We start from the raw sequence: 17854 nt of genomic DNA on the forward strand, positions 1-17854 counted from the left end.
CTCCCTGCCTTCAACTTGCTCTGTGTCAGATCTGCCCTCCTTCACCTCACTCACCTCACTCCCCTCTCCAGCAAGCAATTCCTCCCATCAGTGGATCTGCTGCAAAAGACCAACTTCCTAAAAAGGAGAAGGTAAACAAGAGATAAAAACTAATACAGCATTAATCCACAGGCTACATCTTTTACAGGAGACTCTCAATGAAATGGACTAGATTTTGATTCAGGTTTTGTTGAATTGGTTATTTCTTGAACCAGATGGACTGGCAAAACTTTTATCAGTAAAATGTTCCTTTTGTTATGAGCCTTTGTTAACGTGGAGTTAGGTTTATGTGTGTGGAACGTTTTTCCCCTCATTCATTCTGAGATGTCCTGCTGTACCTTAACTATTCATTTCTGTTACAAGGAATTGTTTTATTTCTTTTGAAAGGCAAAGTTACAGAGAGAGAGAGACAGACAGACAGACAGACAGAGGTCTTCCATCCGCTGGTTCACTCCCCAAATGGCCACAATGGCTGGGACTGGGCCATGCTGAAGCCAGGAGCCAGGAGCTTCTTTAGAATATCTCACATGGGTGCAGGGGCCCAAGAACTTGGGCCATCTTCTACTGCTTTCCCAGGCACGTTGGTAGGGAGCTAGATAGGAAATGGAGCAGCCGGGACACAAATTGGCGTCCATATGGGATGCCGGTGTTGCAGGCAGAGGCTTAACCCGCTGCACCATGGTGCTGGCTCCCTTTAACTATGCCTTTCTACACTTGGAGAATCTTATCCTTTAATGTACTTCTTATTCAAAAATGCAAAGCATTTTTTCTTCTTAGAATACCTTCCATATTTTTCTCATATCTATTCCTAGTCTTTCAGCTTCCTTCCCCAAGCAGCCTGTTACTGTTTCTTAAATGCCTTTCCAGATATAGTTTTTGCATATATAAGCATTATATTTGCATGTGGATATGTGTTTTGCTCCACTTAAAAAAGTTACAGGTGGGGGGCCAACATTGTGGTGCAGCAGGTTAAGCCCCTGCTTGCCACACCGGCATCCCATACCAGAGCTCTGGTTCAAGTCCCAGCTGCTCTGCTTCTGATCCAGCTCCCTGATAATGTACCTGGGAAGCAGTAGGACATGACCCAAGTGCTTGGCCCTGGCTTCAGCCTGGCTCAGCCTCAGCCATTGCAGCCAGTTCAGGAGTGAACCAGCCAATGGAAGATCTCTCTCTCTCTCTCTCTCGATCTCTCTCTCTCTCTCTCTGTAACTGCCTTTCAAATAAAGAAATTTTTTAAAGATTTATTTATTGGCCGGCGCCGCGGCTCAATAGGCTAATCCTCCGCCTAGCGGCGCCGGCACACCGGGTTCTAGTCCCGGTCGGGGCGCCGGATTCTGTCCCGGTTGCCCCTCTTCCAGGCCAGCCCTCTGCTGTGGCCAGGGAGTGCAGTGGAGGATGGCCCAGGTGCTTGGGCCCTGCACCCCATGGGAGACCAGGAAAAGCACCTGGCTCCTGGCTCCTGCCATCGGATCAGCGCGGTGCGCCGGCCGCAGCGCGCCAGCTGCGGCGGCCATTGGAGGGTGAACCAACGGCAAAGGAAGACCTTTCTCTCTGTCTCTCTCTCTCACTGTCCACTCTGCCTGTCAAAAAAAAAAAAAAAAAAAAAAAGATTTATTTATTTACTTGAAAGTCAGAGTTACACAGAGAAGGAGAAGCAGAGAGAGAGAGAAAAAGATTTTCCATCTACTTGTTCAGTCCCCAGTTGGTTACAATGGCCAGAGCTGAGCTGATCTGAAGCCAGGAGCCAGGAGCTTCTTCCAGGTCTCCCATGTGGGTGCAGGGGCCCAAGGACTTGGGCCATCTTCTGCTGCTATCCCAGGCCACAGCATAGAGCTGGATCAGAAGAGGAGCAGCCCAGACCAGAACTGGCACCCATATGGGATGCAGGCACTTCAGGCCAAGGCTTTAATCTGCTGTGCCACAGCACCCAGCTCCCTGTTAATGTGCCTGGCAAAGCAGCAGAAGATGGCCCAAGTCTCTGGGCTCCTGCATCTTGGCCTGGCCCAGTCCCAGCTGTTACAGCCGTTTGGGGAGTGAAGCAGTGGTTGAAAAAATCTTTTTCTATCTGTTTATCTCTCTCTCTGTACTTTTTTTTTTTTTTTTTTTTTTTTTTTTTTTGACAGGCAGAGTGGACAGTGAGAGAGAGACAGAGAGAAAGGTCTTCCTTTGCCGTTGGTTCACCCTCCAAGAATCCGGCGCCCCAACCGGGACTAGAACCCGGTGTGCCGGCGCCGCAAGGTGGAGGATTAGCCTATTGAGCCACGGCGCCGGCTCTCTCTCTGTACTCTTTCAAAATAAATGAATCAATCTTTGGGGAAAAAATGTGAGACTTATGCTTAACCAGGGGCCGCCACGTCGTGCTTATCATGAACCAAATATTACCTGATCCACCGATTCAGAAAGCTGGGAACACACTCGAAACTCATAGTTGTTTGGGTCACTTGTCAAATGGCTGGCATTTTGCACTCAAATGAGGAAGACAACGCACAGGAGCGCAGCATCTGTTGTCCGATGGAAATGGTCATACATGACCGGCCAGAGCAGGCTCTGGAGGCAGAAGGAAGTTACATGAGGAGTGGCCCAAAGACGCTTTCCCGTGTTTCCCCACCATGGCTGCGCCTCCTCCTCTCTCCCTGCCTGCCCTCTGGTCAGTTGTTCTGGAGCTGGACTCAGGGCTTCTGCTGTGTTCAGCTTCAGAGGCCAAGTAGAACTGACATCACTGGCCTGCTTTTCAGCCCTCTGGACTCAGACTAGAACTGTACTATTGGCTCTTCCTGGGTCTCCAGCTGACCAGCTGCAGTCTTTGGGACTTCTCAGCCTCCTTGGTTGCAGGAGTCAGTTCCTTACAGTAAAGCTCGTTCTATATATTGGCTCTGTTTCTCTGCAGAACCTCCTAGACTAATGCAGTATACACAGAAACCTCTTACTATTTTCTTTTTTTGAAGATTTATTTTATTTATTTGAAAGAGTTACAGAGAGGGGTAGAGACAAAGAGAGGAGTCTTCCTCGTTTACTCCCCAGTGGCCACAACTGCTGGAACTGGGCCCATCTGAAACCAGGAGCTTCTTCTGGGTCTCCCACGTGAGTGCAGGGGCCCAAGCACTTGGGCCATCTTCTACTGCTTTCCCAGGCACGTTAGCAGGGAGCTGGATCAGAAGTGGAACAGTTGGGACTAGAACTGGTGCCCTTATGGGATGCCAGCGCTGCAGGCCAGGGCTTTAACCCACTGCACCACAGCGCGGGCCCTGTATTGTTTTCAGAACTAGATTGTATTCCAGATGATGACTGTGTCATGACTGAATTATCCGCAGCCATACAGTTAGACTCTTCCCAGTTTTCCAGTGTTTTTCTGGTTTCACCAGTGCAGTAGTAGCTGTCTACTATCTTTGTGCATGTGTGTGTGTGTGTCACTGTACCTGAAGACTGACTGTGACTTAGGCATTCTTTACATTTTTAAAAAGATTTATTTATCTAGGGGCCAGTGTTGTAGTGAAGCCTGCTGCGCCGGCATCCCATGTGGCTGTTGGATAGGGTCCCAGCTGCTCCACTTCTGATGCAGCCCCCTGCTGATGGCCTGGGAAAAGCAGCGGAGAATGACCCAAGTCCTTGGGCCCCTGCACCCACGTGGGAGAGTCGGAGGAGGCTCCTGGCTCCTGGCTTTGGCCTGGCCCAGCCCTGGCCATTGTGGCCTTCTGGGGAGTGAACCAGCGGATGGAAGATCTCTCTCTCTCTCTCTCTCTCTCTCTTTCTCTCTCTCTCTGTAACTCTGACTTCCAAATAAATCTTTTTTTAAAAAAGTGACAAGTATATGTTTTTCTCTGTATGTTTTGTATGCCATCATGTGCCTTAGAACGCAACTTCTCAGAAGACTCTGTATCATGACCGTCAGGCATGTCGTGGCTCCTGAGCACATATTTTAAAACAACAATAATTTTCAGAAGTGTAACTAGCTAAATACCAGCAGGGACAGTCTCTTTAAGTGCATCTCTTATACCACATACGCAGAGAGAGTACTCCCCACAAGTCAGAGGACACTGGTTAATTCCTTACAGGGAGCTGAATGAGTCTCGTTGGGCTTCTTCTTGCAACAAACACGCACTAGAATTATGATTTTGAATCCTTTCCATCGCAAATCCCTCTTTCCACACCCCTTTAGAAGGCAGCTGCAGCATTTGGCGTGTAACCAAGGCTGCTGCACCAACAATTCTCTAAGTTTTATTTATATTTCATGTGCAGTATGTTCGAACTCTCACTTTCCCAGGTGCCAGATGCTAGTTTGGACACACTCCAATAAGTGAAATGCTGAACACACCGCCTCTTTATGTCAGACTTGCACCCAGCATCCCCAAGGTAAGTACTCTAATAACGAGGTCACTATTTTCCCAAGTGTGCAGTCACCATGCTCCCTCTTCACCCACCTCCACACTACATCCCATGTCCTGTGGCTTCCATAGGATACATATACTTACATACATTCTTTATGAAAAAGAGGGGAGAGAGAGAGAGAGAGAGAGCGCTCCCAGCTACTGGTTCAGCCCCCAAATGGCTGCAACTCAGGAGCTGGAGCTGAATGTGGAACCCACGTACTCTGCAATTGGATGTGAGCATCTCAAGCACCAGGCTGAAAGCCCACCCCCTTTTAAATTTCTTTACTGTTCATTTGAGAGTGTCAGAATACAGGGATCCACCTGTCTAACATGCTGTCAGCAGTGCCTGTATGCACACTTTTTATGTAGCACTTAGAAAGCAGTAGTGCATCGTCCTGGCTCTACTCCCAACCCCAGCTGCTGGCTTCCTGCTAATGCATAGCCTGGGAAGCAGAGGTGATGGCTGAAGTAATGGGCCCGGGCCACCTGTGGGGGAGACCTGGATTCAGTTCCTGTCTCATGCCTTCAGCCACACCTAGCCCTGGCTGTTGCGGGCTCTGGGGAGTGAACCATTGAATAAAAGTTCTCTCTCTCTCTCTCTCTCTCTCTCTCTCTCTCTTTCTCTCTGCCTTTCAAATAAAAATAAATAATTTTAAAAAGAAAAATAAGTAAAAGATATTAAGATGATTTCACTAAAAAGGGATACTTTCTGCGTGCTTTATAATACTGTCTGTGAGTGGCACAGAATTTTGACATGACATTCTCAAAATTTAACATGGAATTTGACCTTGCTGTAAAGTAGGCATTTGGCATGGTGGTTAAGCTGCCACTGAGGATGCCCGCATCCTATGTCAGAGTGCCTGGGTTCATGGCCTGGCTCTGCTCCCAGTTCCTGCTTCCTGCTCATGTGCACCCTGGGGGGCAGCTGGTGACGGCTCGAGTACTTGGGTCCCTGCCACCCACCTGGGAGACCCAGACCAAGTTCATGTCTCCTGGCTTCAGCCTGGTGAAGCCCATGCTGTTGTGGACATGTGGGGTGTGAAATCAGTCATTTGGAGATTTCTCTGTCTCTAAATTAAAAAAATAGCTTTTTTTTTTTTTTAAACAGTCCCCAGTCAAATACTACTGGTGAAACGAGCTGGGTAATGAGGTACTAGGAAAGTGGATATCATGTGCAGAGATGGCCTGGCCACTGTTGGCTCCCATTTCCGTGTCTTTCCTCGGTCTATGTGGTAACATTTCCCTGAGCTGCAAAGCTGTGCGAGTCCTTGTTCCACCCTAGAAAAGTGAAAAACCTTAGGCACGAGTGTTCACCTTTTTTAAAAAAAGATTTATTTATTTATTTGAAGGAGTTACATAGAGAGAGGAGAGGCTGAAAGAGAGGGATATTTTCCATCCGCTGGTTCACTCCCCAAATGGCCACAAGGCGGGAGCTGCGCCAATCTGAAGCCAGGAGCCAGGAGCTTCTTCCAGTCTCCCATGCGGGTGCAGGGGCCCAAGGACTTGGGCCATCTTCTACTGCTTTCCCAGGCCATAGCAGAGAGCTGGACCGGAAGTGGAACAGCCAGGTCTTGAACCAGTGCCCATGTGGGATGCCAGCACCGCAGGCAATGGCTTAACCCACTATGCCACAGCGCCGGGACCACGAGTGTTTACCTTTATGCCAACTTACAGGCAGAAAGGAGCCTGGGACGTATGTTTGTGTGGGGAGAGCTGTTGTTTGTGCCTGGCTCCACCAGGGCCGGCATTTGCTCTCAGGCTGGGCTCTGGTAGGCCTGGTTTTCTCCCTCACTCCTTCCTTTAGATGGCAGTAGATGCCCAAGAAATACCTTCCCAAGCACTGATGGGGACTCGGTTTTTATTTGTTTTTGCTTTCACCCGGTGTTGGTATCTGAGCTGATCCACACCGACTTTGGGTGGGCGTTGTGTTCAGCTTTTTGAGTGTCTGTGGGGGAGGGGCGAAGACGTGCCACAGACCACCTGTTCAGTCGGGGTTCTCCCTAAGCGCCGGGCGCGTTTTGCCAGCTGGCGCGCACACACACACTTCCCTAGAATTTTTCTCAGCTACCTACAAACTTGATAGCAGCATTGGAGCTGAGTTAGGAGAGCAGCCAGCCCCGAGTTAGAGGTGCCACAGCATCTGCCGGCCCCGTTTGTGGAGATGGAAGAGAGTCCCTGGGGGGCGGGAGCAAGCCGCTGAAATCCTACATGGCTACCCGCGAGCAACCCACAGACGGTCCGGATTCTGCCCCTGCTGTGCCCAGCACCCTGTTAAAAGACCCACAGCGAACAGGAGGGCGCTTCCAAAAGTTCATGGGGAAACGGAATTAATTAAAGTGAATAAAGTTATTTCGGTACAAAATTCTTTGGAAATCCATGCCTAGTTTTTTCATAACACACATTTTTCCATGCAGTTAAAACAAGTTTTGTTGATTGGAGAGACCGAGAGAGCGCCCATCTGCTGGTTCACTCTCCAGATGCCCCGTGGGAGCCAGGAGCTTAACTGAGCTGTTCCACGAGGTGGCAAGGACCCAGTTACTGGAGCCATCACTGCTGCCTCCCAGGCTTTGCCTGAGCAGGAAGATGGAATCTGGACTGGAGCTGAGTATGGATCCCAGGTACTCCGGTGTGGGAAGCTGGGGTCTTACCTTCTAGGATAAACACCCCCCCCCCCCGGGAAGCTTTGGAAGACCCCAGCTATGCCTGGATTCCCAACATTTTTGCACCAAAATAAACTTATTTTTTCAGTTTCCACGAACTTTTTGAAGTACCCTAGTGCAAGATGTGGCATCCTCCAATCCACGTACAACAGAGAGCACAAGACATACATGCACAGGCAGTATGACCCAGCCTGATCAGCAACGAGAGAGAGAGAGAGAGAGAGAGAGAGATGTGTGTGTGTGTGGGGGGATATTCAGTGGGGCCTCAGGCTTTGGGCTGGGGAGCGGAGGGAAAGGAGCTAGGAGAAAGGGTGCAGAACTCGAGTGCGGGGCTGGGGGGAATCCTTGGAGAAGTGTGGTGGTGGTGGGCCTGAATTTAGGGCCGGGGAAGGGAGCGTAGACGTGGGGAAAAGACGGCCAAGTCCAGGTCCTTTCATCGCTCAGGTCCCGGGCATTCCTGTCAGAGGGGAGCCTTTCCCGTCAGGTCTGTACTCGGGGCGGCTTCCGCGCGCACTTCGGCCTGAAGGAGGGAGCCCGGCCGGCCGCCCCAGAGCCAGCTGCGGCGGACCCTGCCCCGGGGACCGCGGCCCCGGGCCGGCCGCGGAGGGGGCGTGGCGTGGGCGGGCCCAAGGGGGCGGGGCTCTGCGTTCCCTCGCGCCCGCCGCTGCCGCCGCCGCCGCTGCTGCCGCCGCCGCCTCCGCCCGCCGCGCGGACTGAGGGAGCGCGATCGCCGCCGCCTGCCGCCCGCGTGCCCGGGCTGCGGTGGGCCAGGATGTCGGGCTTCCTGGAGGAGCTGCTCGGCGAGAAGCTGGTGACGGGCGGCGGCGAAGAGGTGGACGTGCACTCGCTGGGCGCCCGCGGCATCTCGCTGCTCGGGCTCTACTTCGGCTGCAGCCTGAGCGCCCCCTGCGCGCAGCTCAGCGCCAGCCTGGCCGCCTTCTACGGCCGCCTGAGGGGCGACGCGGCGGCCGGGCCAGGGGCCGGGCCGGGGCCGGGGGCTGGCGCGGCCGCGGAGCCCGAGCCGCGGAGCCGCCTGGAGATCGTCTTCGTGTCCTCAGATCAGGACCAGAGGCAGTGGCAGGACTTCGTGCGGGACATGCCGTGGCTGGCGCTGCCCTACAAGGAGAAGCACAGAAAGGTGAGCGGCGCGGGCCTCGCCGGCGCCCCCGGCCTCGGGCCGCACTCCCGGGAGCCGGGCCCCAGCCTCCGGCGTGGCGCCCGCCTCCCCGCCTGCTGCTCTCTGCGCCCGCACCGTGTCCCCGCACCCCTGCGGGCTGGGGGCTCCCGCGGCAACTCCGCGGGGCGCGGGGCCGGGTTGCGCCCGCGCTGCCCAACTTTGACACCTCTCGGCCCCCCACCGCCCCAGGCCCGGGCTCACGTCCCCCTCGCCGAGGGGGCGGCCGTGCTGGGGGCTCCGACCCGGGGGCCCTCCGCCGCCAGCCCCTCCCCCCCCCCCCCCAGGAGAGGTGCCGGGAGGGGCCCCCTCTCTCGACCCCTGGACTCTCTGCGGATCCCTGTAGTGGGTGGGGGAGGGCGCTAGCCCCCTACCCACAATGCTCGAACCAGGAAGTTTCCTTTCTTTCCGAAAGAAATCTGCTTTCCTGGGGGGCCCTCCCCTTGTGACTGGGGACCTGGAGGCCGAGGCCGAGGTCAGACCGCCCCCAACCCTGCCGTGGGCAGGCAGCCGCCGGGGGTGGCCCGGGGCGAGGAGGGAGCTCGCTCCCTCTCGCTTCTTCCTCCTCCCGCGGCTATCCCCACCCCGGCTGAGTTAGGGGCCACCGGGGAGCTTTTCATTGTCTGACTGTCCAGCTCGCTCCCAGGCACTTGCCGCCCTCACTTTCGCGGTGGGCCGCCGTTGTCTTGGCATACTTCGCGTGAACTGCTGGGCTGATCCCATAGGGGCAGCAGGACTGGAGGAACGGGGATTTGGGGAGATTTATGCTTCGCTGTCAACTTCTCCGTCCTCCCGGTTTGCTGTTGAAATTAGTTTGGGTTTCTGAGTGCGTCTGTTGGATGAAGATGTCTGTTTTAATAAAACAAACCCAGGGGTGTTTGTCACGCATAGAAACAGAAAAGGGTTTGGAGCGGGCTTGCTTCAGGAGTGTGCCCGAGGCAGGGGTGTGAATCCAGACCCTTCCGTGTCTGAGGGGGTCTCAGTTTATGGAGTGGACAGAAGGGCTGCTCGGGCGTTTAGCTTCCTCTGGGGAGGATGGTAACGCATGCCATGTGTTTCTTTTACGTGTGTGGATCTTGTAGGGAAGCATGATTTAGATTTAGTGAGAGCAAAAGGCTTATGCTGGGACCCCAAATGTCTCGAGTAAATCATCCATCCCTAAGCGGGGAAAGTTACCGAATTGGGATTTAAAGTATGAAATACAGTGGAACAGATAGAGTTTGTGTATTTAACGTGGGAAGAACATGGGTTCCCTAACCACACAGAGGCAGGACTTGGCATTTTCACCACTTCTTAGATTATTCTACCCATGTTTGATTTATACGTGTGATAGGCTATGAATATACATGGCTAGTACTTTCTGTTTCCAAATATGCAAATTTTATGTGGTGGTTGTTTTATGATCCTTTTGAGTATAGAAAAAAAATTTTTTTCAATGTAATGGCGAGTTTCTGTTGTGGCCAAAATCTGTTTAAAATGATGTTCTTACTGGGCAATGCAAATAATTTCTAGCTTTTGAAAACATACAACGATGGTAAAATGTTGCAGCCTAAGGCCTATTGTGTTTTGTACAGAAGGGGAATGAATTGGCTGAATAGTTAGAATATGGAACAAATTGAGATGTTTTGCAAATGTTTAAAAAAAAGGAAAAAAAAAAGCTTTTTCTGAAAAAGAGAAATATTCGATACAAGTAGCACATGCCTGCTTCTCTGTGCCCTGGCCGGTCCCTTTGTATGCAAAGAAGTGTTGCGTGGTCCTAGCCTGGACCTGCCAGTACCGCTAGCTAGGAATAGACTCTGCATGATACAGCGCAGACTCATTCGAAAATACAGTGTAGAGTGCCGAACGTGCCTCAACCTTGGTGCCGGGGCTTCTGAGAAATTTTATATTTTGCACAGAATGTTTCTGACTCACATCCTACGGTTCACTTTGTGCCCTAAAACTGGTCGGTTTTTGGGGTGGCTTCTGCCCCTCCATGTTCCTGAACAGGGGGACTCCACATCGGATCCCAGAAACACGCCCAGGGGTGTGCACCAGGTGAAAAGCCTCCTCTGTGCTTGCTAAGGAAAACATACTCTTGGAAGTTACAAAAGCCATGTCCGCACTCTGGAAGGGAAACACGGAGGAGACAGCGTGTCCTTTTCTGTAACTGGCAGTTTTGGGCTCTCTTGTTCCACACTGGAGTGGATAGGAGTCTGTGAGTTTGTGATGCCAGTTTCACCTTAAGAACAGTGAGCAGTCGGAGCACCCCCAGTGCAGGGCCCCGGATGGATGAACACTTCACTCCTTGTGGACAGACTCTGTTTTTTTTTACCATCTATAAAAATAACTTTAAAGAAGGGAATTTTGTTTTACAACTGAAGGAAAAGCAAAGATCCAGATTACTTTTTAAAGTTCTCATTAACATTTGTTCTCTCAAACCATTTGTGTACTTCTTCCCATTGGGATAACGAAGGATATGGTTCTGATTAGTTATTGGCTGGCATTTCTCTAAAGAAAATTGAAAAATTATGGTGGGGAAAGAAAATGCTGTGTGGTATGTCTTTTTTTTCTTCTTCTTTTATTAATTTCTGCTTTACAGAGTAAGAAAGTCTGGGGATGACCATATATGCTAAGCCTGCATTTTGCCTGGCTCCTCTCACCTTGATTGGAGCTGTGAGGAAAAAATAAATAATTCCAGTATCTTCTTTTTTTAAATTATGGAAGATTGTCCTGTTTCTGCTTGTTTCAGCGGTAGGTACTAAAGTCATTGAAACTTTTTTTTCTTTTTGGCTTCCAGCACACACACCTTATTACACAGCTGTATAGAAATTGTAATTAGATGATAGTAGAACTTTGAGTGCATTTGTAAGAGCACTTATGCCAGGAAACCTGTAATCCTGAAGTTCAGGCAGTTAGACTTGTTTTAATAAGTAGCTTGGTAGATGTTATTCACGTTGCTGAAGAGAGAGAATGTGATGAAGAGTTGCAAGGTGGTGAAGATCTGGTCTTTTAGGATTTGGTTGTTCCTTTAGGTCAGTGTAAGTTACTCAATTGCTGAAACCGGAGAGTCTGTCTCCAGGGTCCATGTTGGCATTTTAGAGGTGAGCCTGGTTTTGGTTTTAAAGCCACAGGTCTCAGCTTTGCCTGGCCTGGTGCCTGATGTGAAACATTTGGTTGGGGTGAGTGTGTTGACATCAAAGGGTACAGATCAGTAGCTTCCCTCTGGATGGGTTTATTGGGCTCTGGCTTGGTCTTAGAACTTCCCAAGTGATAGAAGGGGCGAGAGAATGTTGGGGAGGGCAAGTGGCAGAGTCTGGGGTTTTGGTCCAGCATCCCTGGTCTGCCTGCTGCAGCCAGGAGGGGAGTGTGCATCCTCCAGCCACCCTGTGTGGCTGCTCTGGGTGGTTCTTTTGGTTCATATCAAATCAGAGACTTGGCCTAGAATTCACCTGCATCCCTTTGTAGGTTCTTTGGGTAGAACAAGATTTGGTATCCCCTTAGTCTTAGAACTCCGTCTCTCTCAAGCTTCCTCAAATCCAAATACTACGCCAATAAGACAGTGGTTTCCAGGATGCTAGCAGATCACTGCGTCTTTTCTTCTATTCACTTTTAAGGTGACAAAAGATGGCAAAAAGGTACAGCTTTAAAAATTAGGTGTGGAGCCAGCTCTGTGGTGCTGGCATCCATATGGGCACCGGTTCATGTCCTGGCTGCTCCATTTCCTATCCAGCTCTCTGCTGTGGCCTGGGAAAGCAGTAGAGGATGGCCCAAGCCCTTGGGCCTCTGCACCCACCTAGGATACCCAGAAGAAGCTCCTGGTTCCTGGCTTTGGATCTGTCCAGCTCTGGCCATTGTGGCCACTTGGGGAGTGAACCAGTGGATAGAAGACTCTCTCTCTCTCTCTCTCTCTGCCTCTGCCTCTGCCTCTCTGTAACTCTGCCTTTCAATAATATATAAAAATAAATCTTTAAAAAAATGTTTTTTTTTCCAGGGGCTGGCACTATGGTATGGTGGGTAAAGTCACCTCTAGCAGTGCTGGCATATGGGTGCTGATTAGAGTCCTGGCTGCTCCACTTCCAATCCAGCTCTCTGCCATGGCCTAGAAAAGCAGTAGAGGATGGCCTAAGTCCTTGGGCCTCTGCACCTATGTGGGAGACCCAGAAGAAGCTCCTGGCTCCTGGGTTTGGATCGGCCCAGCTCTGGCCATTGTGGCCATTTGGGGAGTGAACCAGCGGATGGAAGACTTTTCTCTCTGTCTCTCTCTCTTTCTCTGTAACTCTACCTCTCAAATAAATAAATAAATAAATAAGAAAACAAAAATTAGGTGTGGGGTAGATGTTGTGGCACAATGGGTTAAGTCTCTTGCAACTCTCACATCCCATACCAGAGTGCCAGTTCAAGACTCAGCTCTTCTGTTTTCAATCCAACTTCCCACTAATGCATGTTGGGAAGCAGCAGATAATGGTCCAATTGCTTGGGCCCCTGCCATCCATGTGGGAAGATCTCACTCTTGAAGATAAGTGTTCTCTTTCTCTCCTATCTGCTGGTTCACTTCCCAAAGGCCTGCAGCAGCTGGGAATGAACCAAGTGGAAGCCAGGAGTCTGGAACTCCATTTGGATCTCCTATGTGAGTGGCAGAGACCCAAGTCCTTGAGCTATTACCTGCCATCTTCCCAGTGCACAGTAGCAAGAAGCTGGATCGGAAGTGGAGCCAGAACTTGAATCCAGGACTTCTGATTCACAATGAGGGCATTGTTTGCAGCATCTTAACCACTGTGCTAAATACCAACTCCCATGAGGTGTATGTATATATTTAAATTTATTTGAAAGGCAGAGTTTCATAGAGGGAGACACACACACACACACATAGACACACACACACACAGATCTTCCATCCACTGGTTCACTCTCTAAATGGCCACAACAACTGGGCCAAGTGGAAGCCAGCAGCATGGAATTCCATCTGGGGCTCCCAAGTGGGTGGCAGGGGCCCAAGTACTCAGGCCATCTTCTGTTGCTTTCCCAGGCACATTAGCAGGAAGTTGGTTTGGAGTGGAGTAGCCGGGACTCAGACTGGCACTCATATGGGATGCTGGCATCCCAGGTGGTAGCTTAACCCACTACAGTTAGAGCCACAGTGGTTCTAGCCATGGTGCCAGTGCCCCATTTTTAACTTCTCAGAGCAATAACTTATAAGCATACAAAGTCATTGAAAGGAGTTCAAATTGGAAAGAATGAAACAACAAAAGCAAATGAATGGAAAATAATAGTATCCCCTGAAGTTCTGGAAGATTACTGATACTTGTTGAGCTCCATTTTTATGTTTACTAGTGAAACCCAAGACTACTGATCAGTGACACATAGGCATGATAAAGGCTGACAACATAAAGATGATCAGCAGTCAGGCACCCTTACTGAGAGAGAGTATGTACTTGGTGGTCACTTCATGGTATGCCAAAGCTCTGCGCATGTCTGGAGCTGAACTTGGCTGTTCAAATCTGGGCAACTGGAGGATGAAAGTTTGCTGTTCTTTCATGTGGGAAATGGATGGTGGGGGGTCTCTGGAGTAGTAAAACCCCTACGCCTCACATGAATGGGCCCACCTCCCTTCCCGGCTATGGGCTATGGAATCCATTGGATAGGATTTTTCAGACGTGTAGCCACTGGGGAATTGACACTTATCTTCCAGTTAGCAGCTCAGGCCCTAGCTGTCCACAGCACTTGCTCATAGATGTGTCTCATTATCTGGGAGGGTGGGATGGGAACCAGGGTACAAAGGAAAGCAATAGGTTTTGAAGTTAGGGTTGTTGATTGACTTGTTTTTAATTTCCACCCTCTTTTTATCACTTTTCCTTTCAGTGGGAGCCCTTGTTTTCATGTCTGCATAGATTTGAGAAAGGAGGCTTTGTGCTGTGTACAGCTGGGGTGGGAGATGAACAGGTCCCTTGGGGGCTTTCTTTTTTTCTGATGGGGATTGGGGTTCCAGGGCTCCAGCTGTCCTGTTCAGAGCTAGATGGGCTCTTGACTGCCTGATTTCATTTCAGGAAGGGAATATAGACTTGGCATAGGATGTGTTTTCTTTCTCCACAATCTGAATTCCCAGTGGTGTGTGGTGTTAACCACCAGGGTGCTTAGTTTTCCTGTATTTCATTAATTTACCATTATGCTTATTAAAGGGCAGTGAATACTGGCCATGAATTTAGAATCTTTTTGTAAATTCTGACTTTCATGAAGCTCTTGAATAGTGGTGTTTTATAACTTGCCATTATTTTCAGAGTAAATAAGAGTCCTTGGGTCCCAGGAGCCATCCTTGATTCTCTTCCACCCCTCACATCCTAAAGGCATGGAGTCTTGTTGACTTGACCTCCTTGATAGCTCTTGCCTCCCTCCCATCTCTCCATTCCTGCTGTCACTGCTTGAGTTCAGGTTTCCTCTGGACTACTGCCGACCAATGTCCATCTCCTGGGGCTCTCTGCTTCCAATCCTGACCCCTTGAAATGGTTCTCTAGGCCAGAGCTTCTCAAATTGTCTGTCACTATGTATTTTTAAAATTTCCTAGCAGTCACACTGTTATGTGGTCCTGCTTCATGTACGTGTGATCCCTCACATGGGTGGACAGCGTACCGACTTCCCTCTGTCCCATTCGTTGAGGTGAGTCCGTTGATCCCAAGCTTGAATGCGGCTGTTAGGTCAAGCTCAGCCTCTCTCAGTGCCTCCTCTCCATCTCTGCACTCGCCTTGTGCCGCAGCAGCGACAGATGACTCGGGGACAAGCCCTGATCCTCAGACCCCACCCCGAGAGGCAGTGCCCAGAGCTGTCTGTAGAATGGAATGACAAGTTCAGAGACACAGCCCTGATCTTGGTCATTCTCCTGCTGAAGAATTCTTTAGGACTTCATAGCCTTTGTGGTGAAGTCCACGCTCTGGAGGGTGGTCCTGACTCTTCTCCAGCCTCGTCTCCCACCTGTGCTACTGGGCTCCACTGAACTTGGATTTCTGGAACGTGTAGTATTCCATTTTTTTGCCCATCTGGCTGAGTTTACAGCTTCTGCACACAGCCCTGGTGTCCCTGTTTAAGAGGCATCCCTCTCTTTTCCCTCTAGGTAGGACTCTTCTGTGAGCCTCCCTAGATTCTGTGCACCGATTTTTGAAAACAATTATTTTTTCTGTTTTGTTAGACTTTAAGCTGCTTTAGGACAGAAACCAACCAGAAAGGGAAGGGGATCAGGGCTGAGGTACTGAGAAATTAAATAGTGTCGCAGAAAACAGGGCTGCAATTTTAGATTGGTTAACTGGAAAACACAGGAGTTTCCAGATCACGTGAATTGAAATATGCACCTTCACTGTTACTTAGTTTGATTTTAGCATATAATATTAGAGTTGGGCCTTAACTGAACTGTATTAATTTTATATCCTTTGTGCAGTTTGTGGGTTTTTTTTTTTGATAATGAATATTTTAAAGAACATTTAAATGAGCAAATGAATGTCCCAGCTGGGAGAGTCCCGGTAGCTTCCTGCGCATCTGTATTGCACTGTGATTCTGTGTTCTTGACTCTCCATTTCTGAAATGTCAAATAGCTTAAAATAGTTTCATCTGCAGACCTCTCATCCCATGCTTTTTTATTTCATAACTAGTGTGCGCTTCTCTAGCATCGTTCTTCCAAGGAATTCGAAATGCATGCATATTACATCTTCCAGCAACCAGTCATCGGCAGATATTAAGCGTTTTAACTGTTCAAAGCATGCTGGAGTCAGAGAATGAAGCAAAGAGAACCGATTAATAGATCAGGGTCACAGTGCCGGATGAAAGAGTTTGGCTGAACTCCCTTAAGTTCAGACTCGGTCTTTTCTGCTCATGAAACTGTATCTTAAAAAATGTTCACATCAAACATTCCCCACGGAAGAGGAGGAAGCTAAGTTCCCTTCAGTAAACGGCTTTGGGTCTGGATTCACTCTCGGTGTGCATAGAACGCTCTGAAATAAGATAGAGGGAGTTAAACTGCTTAAAACATGTGCTGTTGCCTGGCAGACAGGAAAGCCAGAACTTTTCTGTTGCTGCCTTTGCGTGGTGATGGTTTCTAAGGGTCTTTTTAATGATTCCGCTTTTTTTAGTTCAGCCGGGGAAGTGCCCCCAACTCCCCTTCATCCTATGCAAAGCCTGCAGGCTGTTTTAGTGCTTTTGTTCCCGAGACAAAATTGAACTTCAGGTATCCCGCCGAGATCCGAGGACTAAATCAGTCCTGTCTTTTATGAGGTTTTCAGAAACTGCTGTTCTGACTTCCAGTGAAATCTCAAACATGTGCCTTCTGCTTTATGACAAGGAAGAAGTAAGGTAATTGAACGTTCCCGAGTGCTCTTATTCCGGAGTGCAGCGCTGTAATGGAAACTTTTGTTCTGTGGCATCTGTGATTAAAAGCAAGCATAAATTCTCTACCGCTTGCTGGTCATAACTCTTGGGTCACATATACAATGTATTTTTGTATGAACTACACGTCAGAAAATCCTTTTTCAAAAGCAATCTCAGCTTAACATTCAACATTCCTTTCTATGAAATCTATCATCTCCTCCCCAGCTCCCCGTTGGAGTATTTCAATGTAGACACCAATTACAGATACATTCAAGTCATATTTCTACGGTTCACGAAGCTTTTATCTTGGATTGCTATTGAATAGTCACAAAACAGGGTGTGGTGAATTTTGCCGTCTGAGGGATCAGGTTTTCTCTTTGTTTTCCTAGGAGAATTTTATCCAGATGCATCAGTTCTGCAGTGTTTTATTTGTCTTTTTTGGTCAATATCCTTGGAATAAAAATATGAATGGATTTGGTCTGTTTAAAGTTTGAAGATGTTGCCTTTTTTCCCCTTTAAACACGATCGGGTCAAGACAGTTTTCTTTTGATCGTAGTGTGGCTCTCAGCACAGCTGCCTCATCTGTTACTCATTTCTCAGGGTTTGATGTGAAATATAAAGATTGTGCGGAACAATGTGCAGTAGGGAAAATCGTGCTGCGACCCTCACTGCTCCAAACGGGAGTGACTGTAGGTGTGAGTGCAGCATTTTTTCAGTTTTAAGCATATAGGAGGGGGCCTCAAAAAGTTTCTGGAAGAAAGGAAATAAAAGAGAAGTTTATTTTCATGTAAAAAATGGAAATCCATTTATAGCTTTTTGATAATACAAATTTTCCATGAACTTTTTGAAGTACCTGTATGCTTCAATGCAACTTTAAAAATCATTATTACCAAGGGATCTTTGAAATACTCCATTAGGAGCTGATGTTGTGGCCCAGTGGGGTAAGCTGCTGCTTGCAATGCTGGGGTCCCATTTGGGTGCTGGTTTGAGCCCCACCTACTCCACTTACAATCCAGCTGCCTGTGAATGCACCTGAGAAAGCAGTGGAGGATGGTGCAAGTCCTTGGGCCCCTGCACAGTTCCAAGCTCCTGGTTTTAGCCTGGCCCATTCCTGGCCAATGTCTCCATTTGGGGAGTGAAACAGTGGATGGAAGATCTCTCTCTCTCTCTCTCTCTGTCTCTTTGTCTTTGCCTCTCTGTCTGTAACTCTGCCTTTCAAATAAATAAATAAATTCTTAAAAACATACTGTATTATTTTATGTGACTATTTATTAAAACTTTTTAAA

General features: G+C 49.1%; 1 protein-coding gene across 1 annotated transcript in view; it reads left to right on the top strand.

Annotated features, from left to right (window-relative positions):
* Positions 1-7701: 7701 nt before the first annotated feature.
* Positions 7702-17854, top strand: part of NXN (nucleoredoxin) — a 162527-nt gene continuing 152374 nt past the window's right edge. The window contains exon 1 of the mRNA XM_002718895.5: positions 7702-8204. Within this exon, the coding sequence (XP_002718941.1) occupies positions 7839-8204 (366 nt within the window). The 5' untranslated portion in view covers positions 7702-7838. The remainder of the gene's footprint in view (positions 8205-17854) is intronic.

The sequence above is a fragment of the Oryctolagus cuniculus genome, chromosome 17 (assembly GCF_051225735.1).
Source record: "Oryctolagus cuniculus isolate XC-2025 breed Fujian yellow rabbit chromosome 17, ASM5122573v1, whole genome shotgun sequence".
Taxonomy (NCBI): Eukaryota; Metazoa; Chordata; class Mammalia; order Lagomorpha; family Leporidae; genus Oryctolagus; species Oryctolagus cuniculus.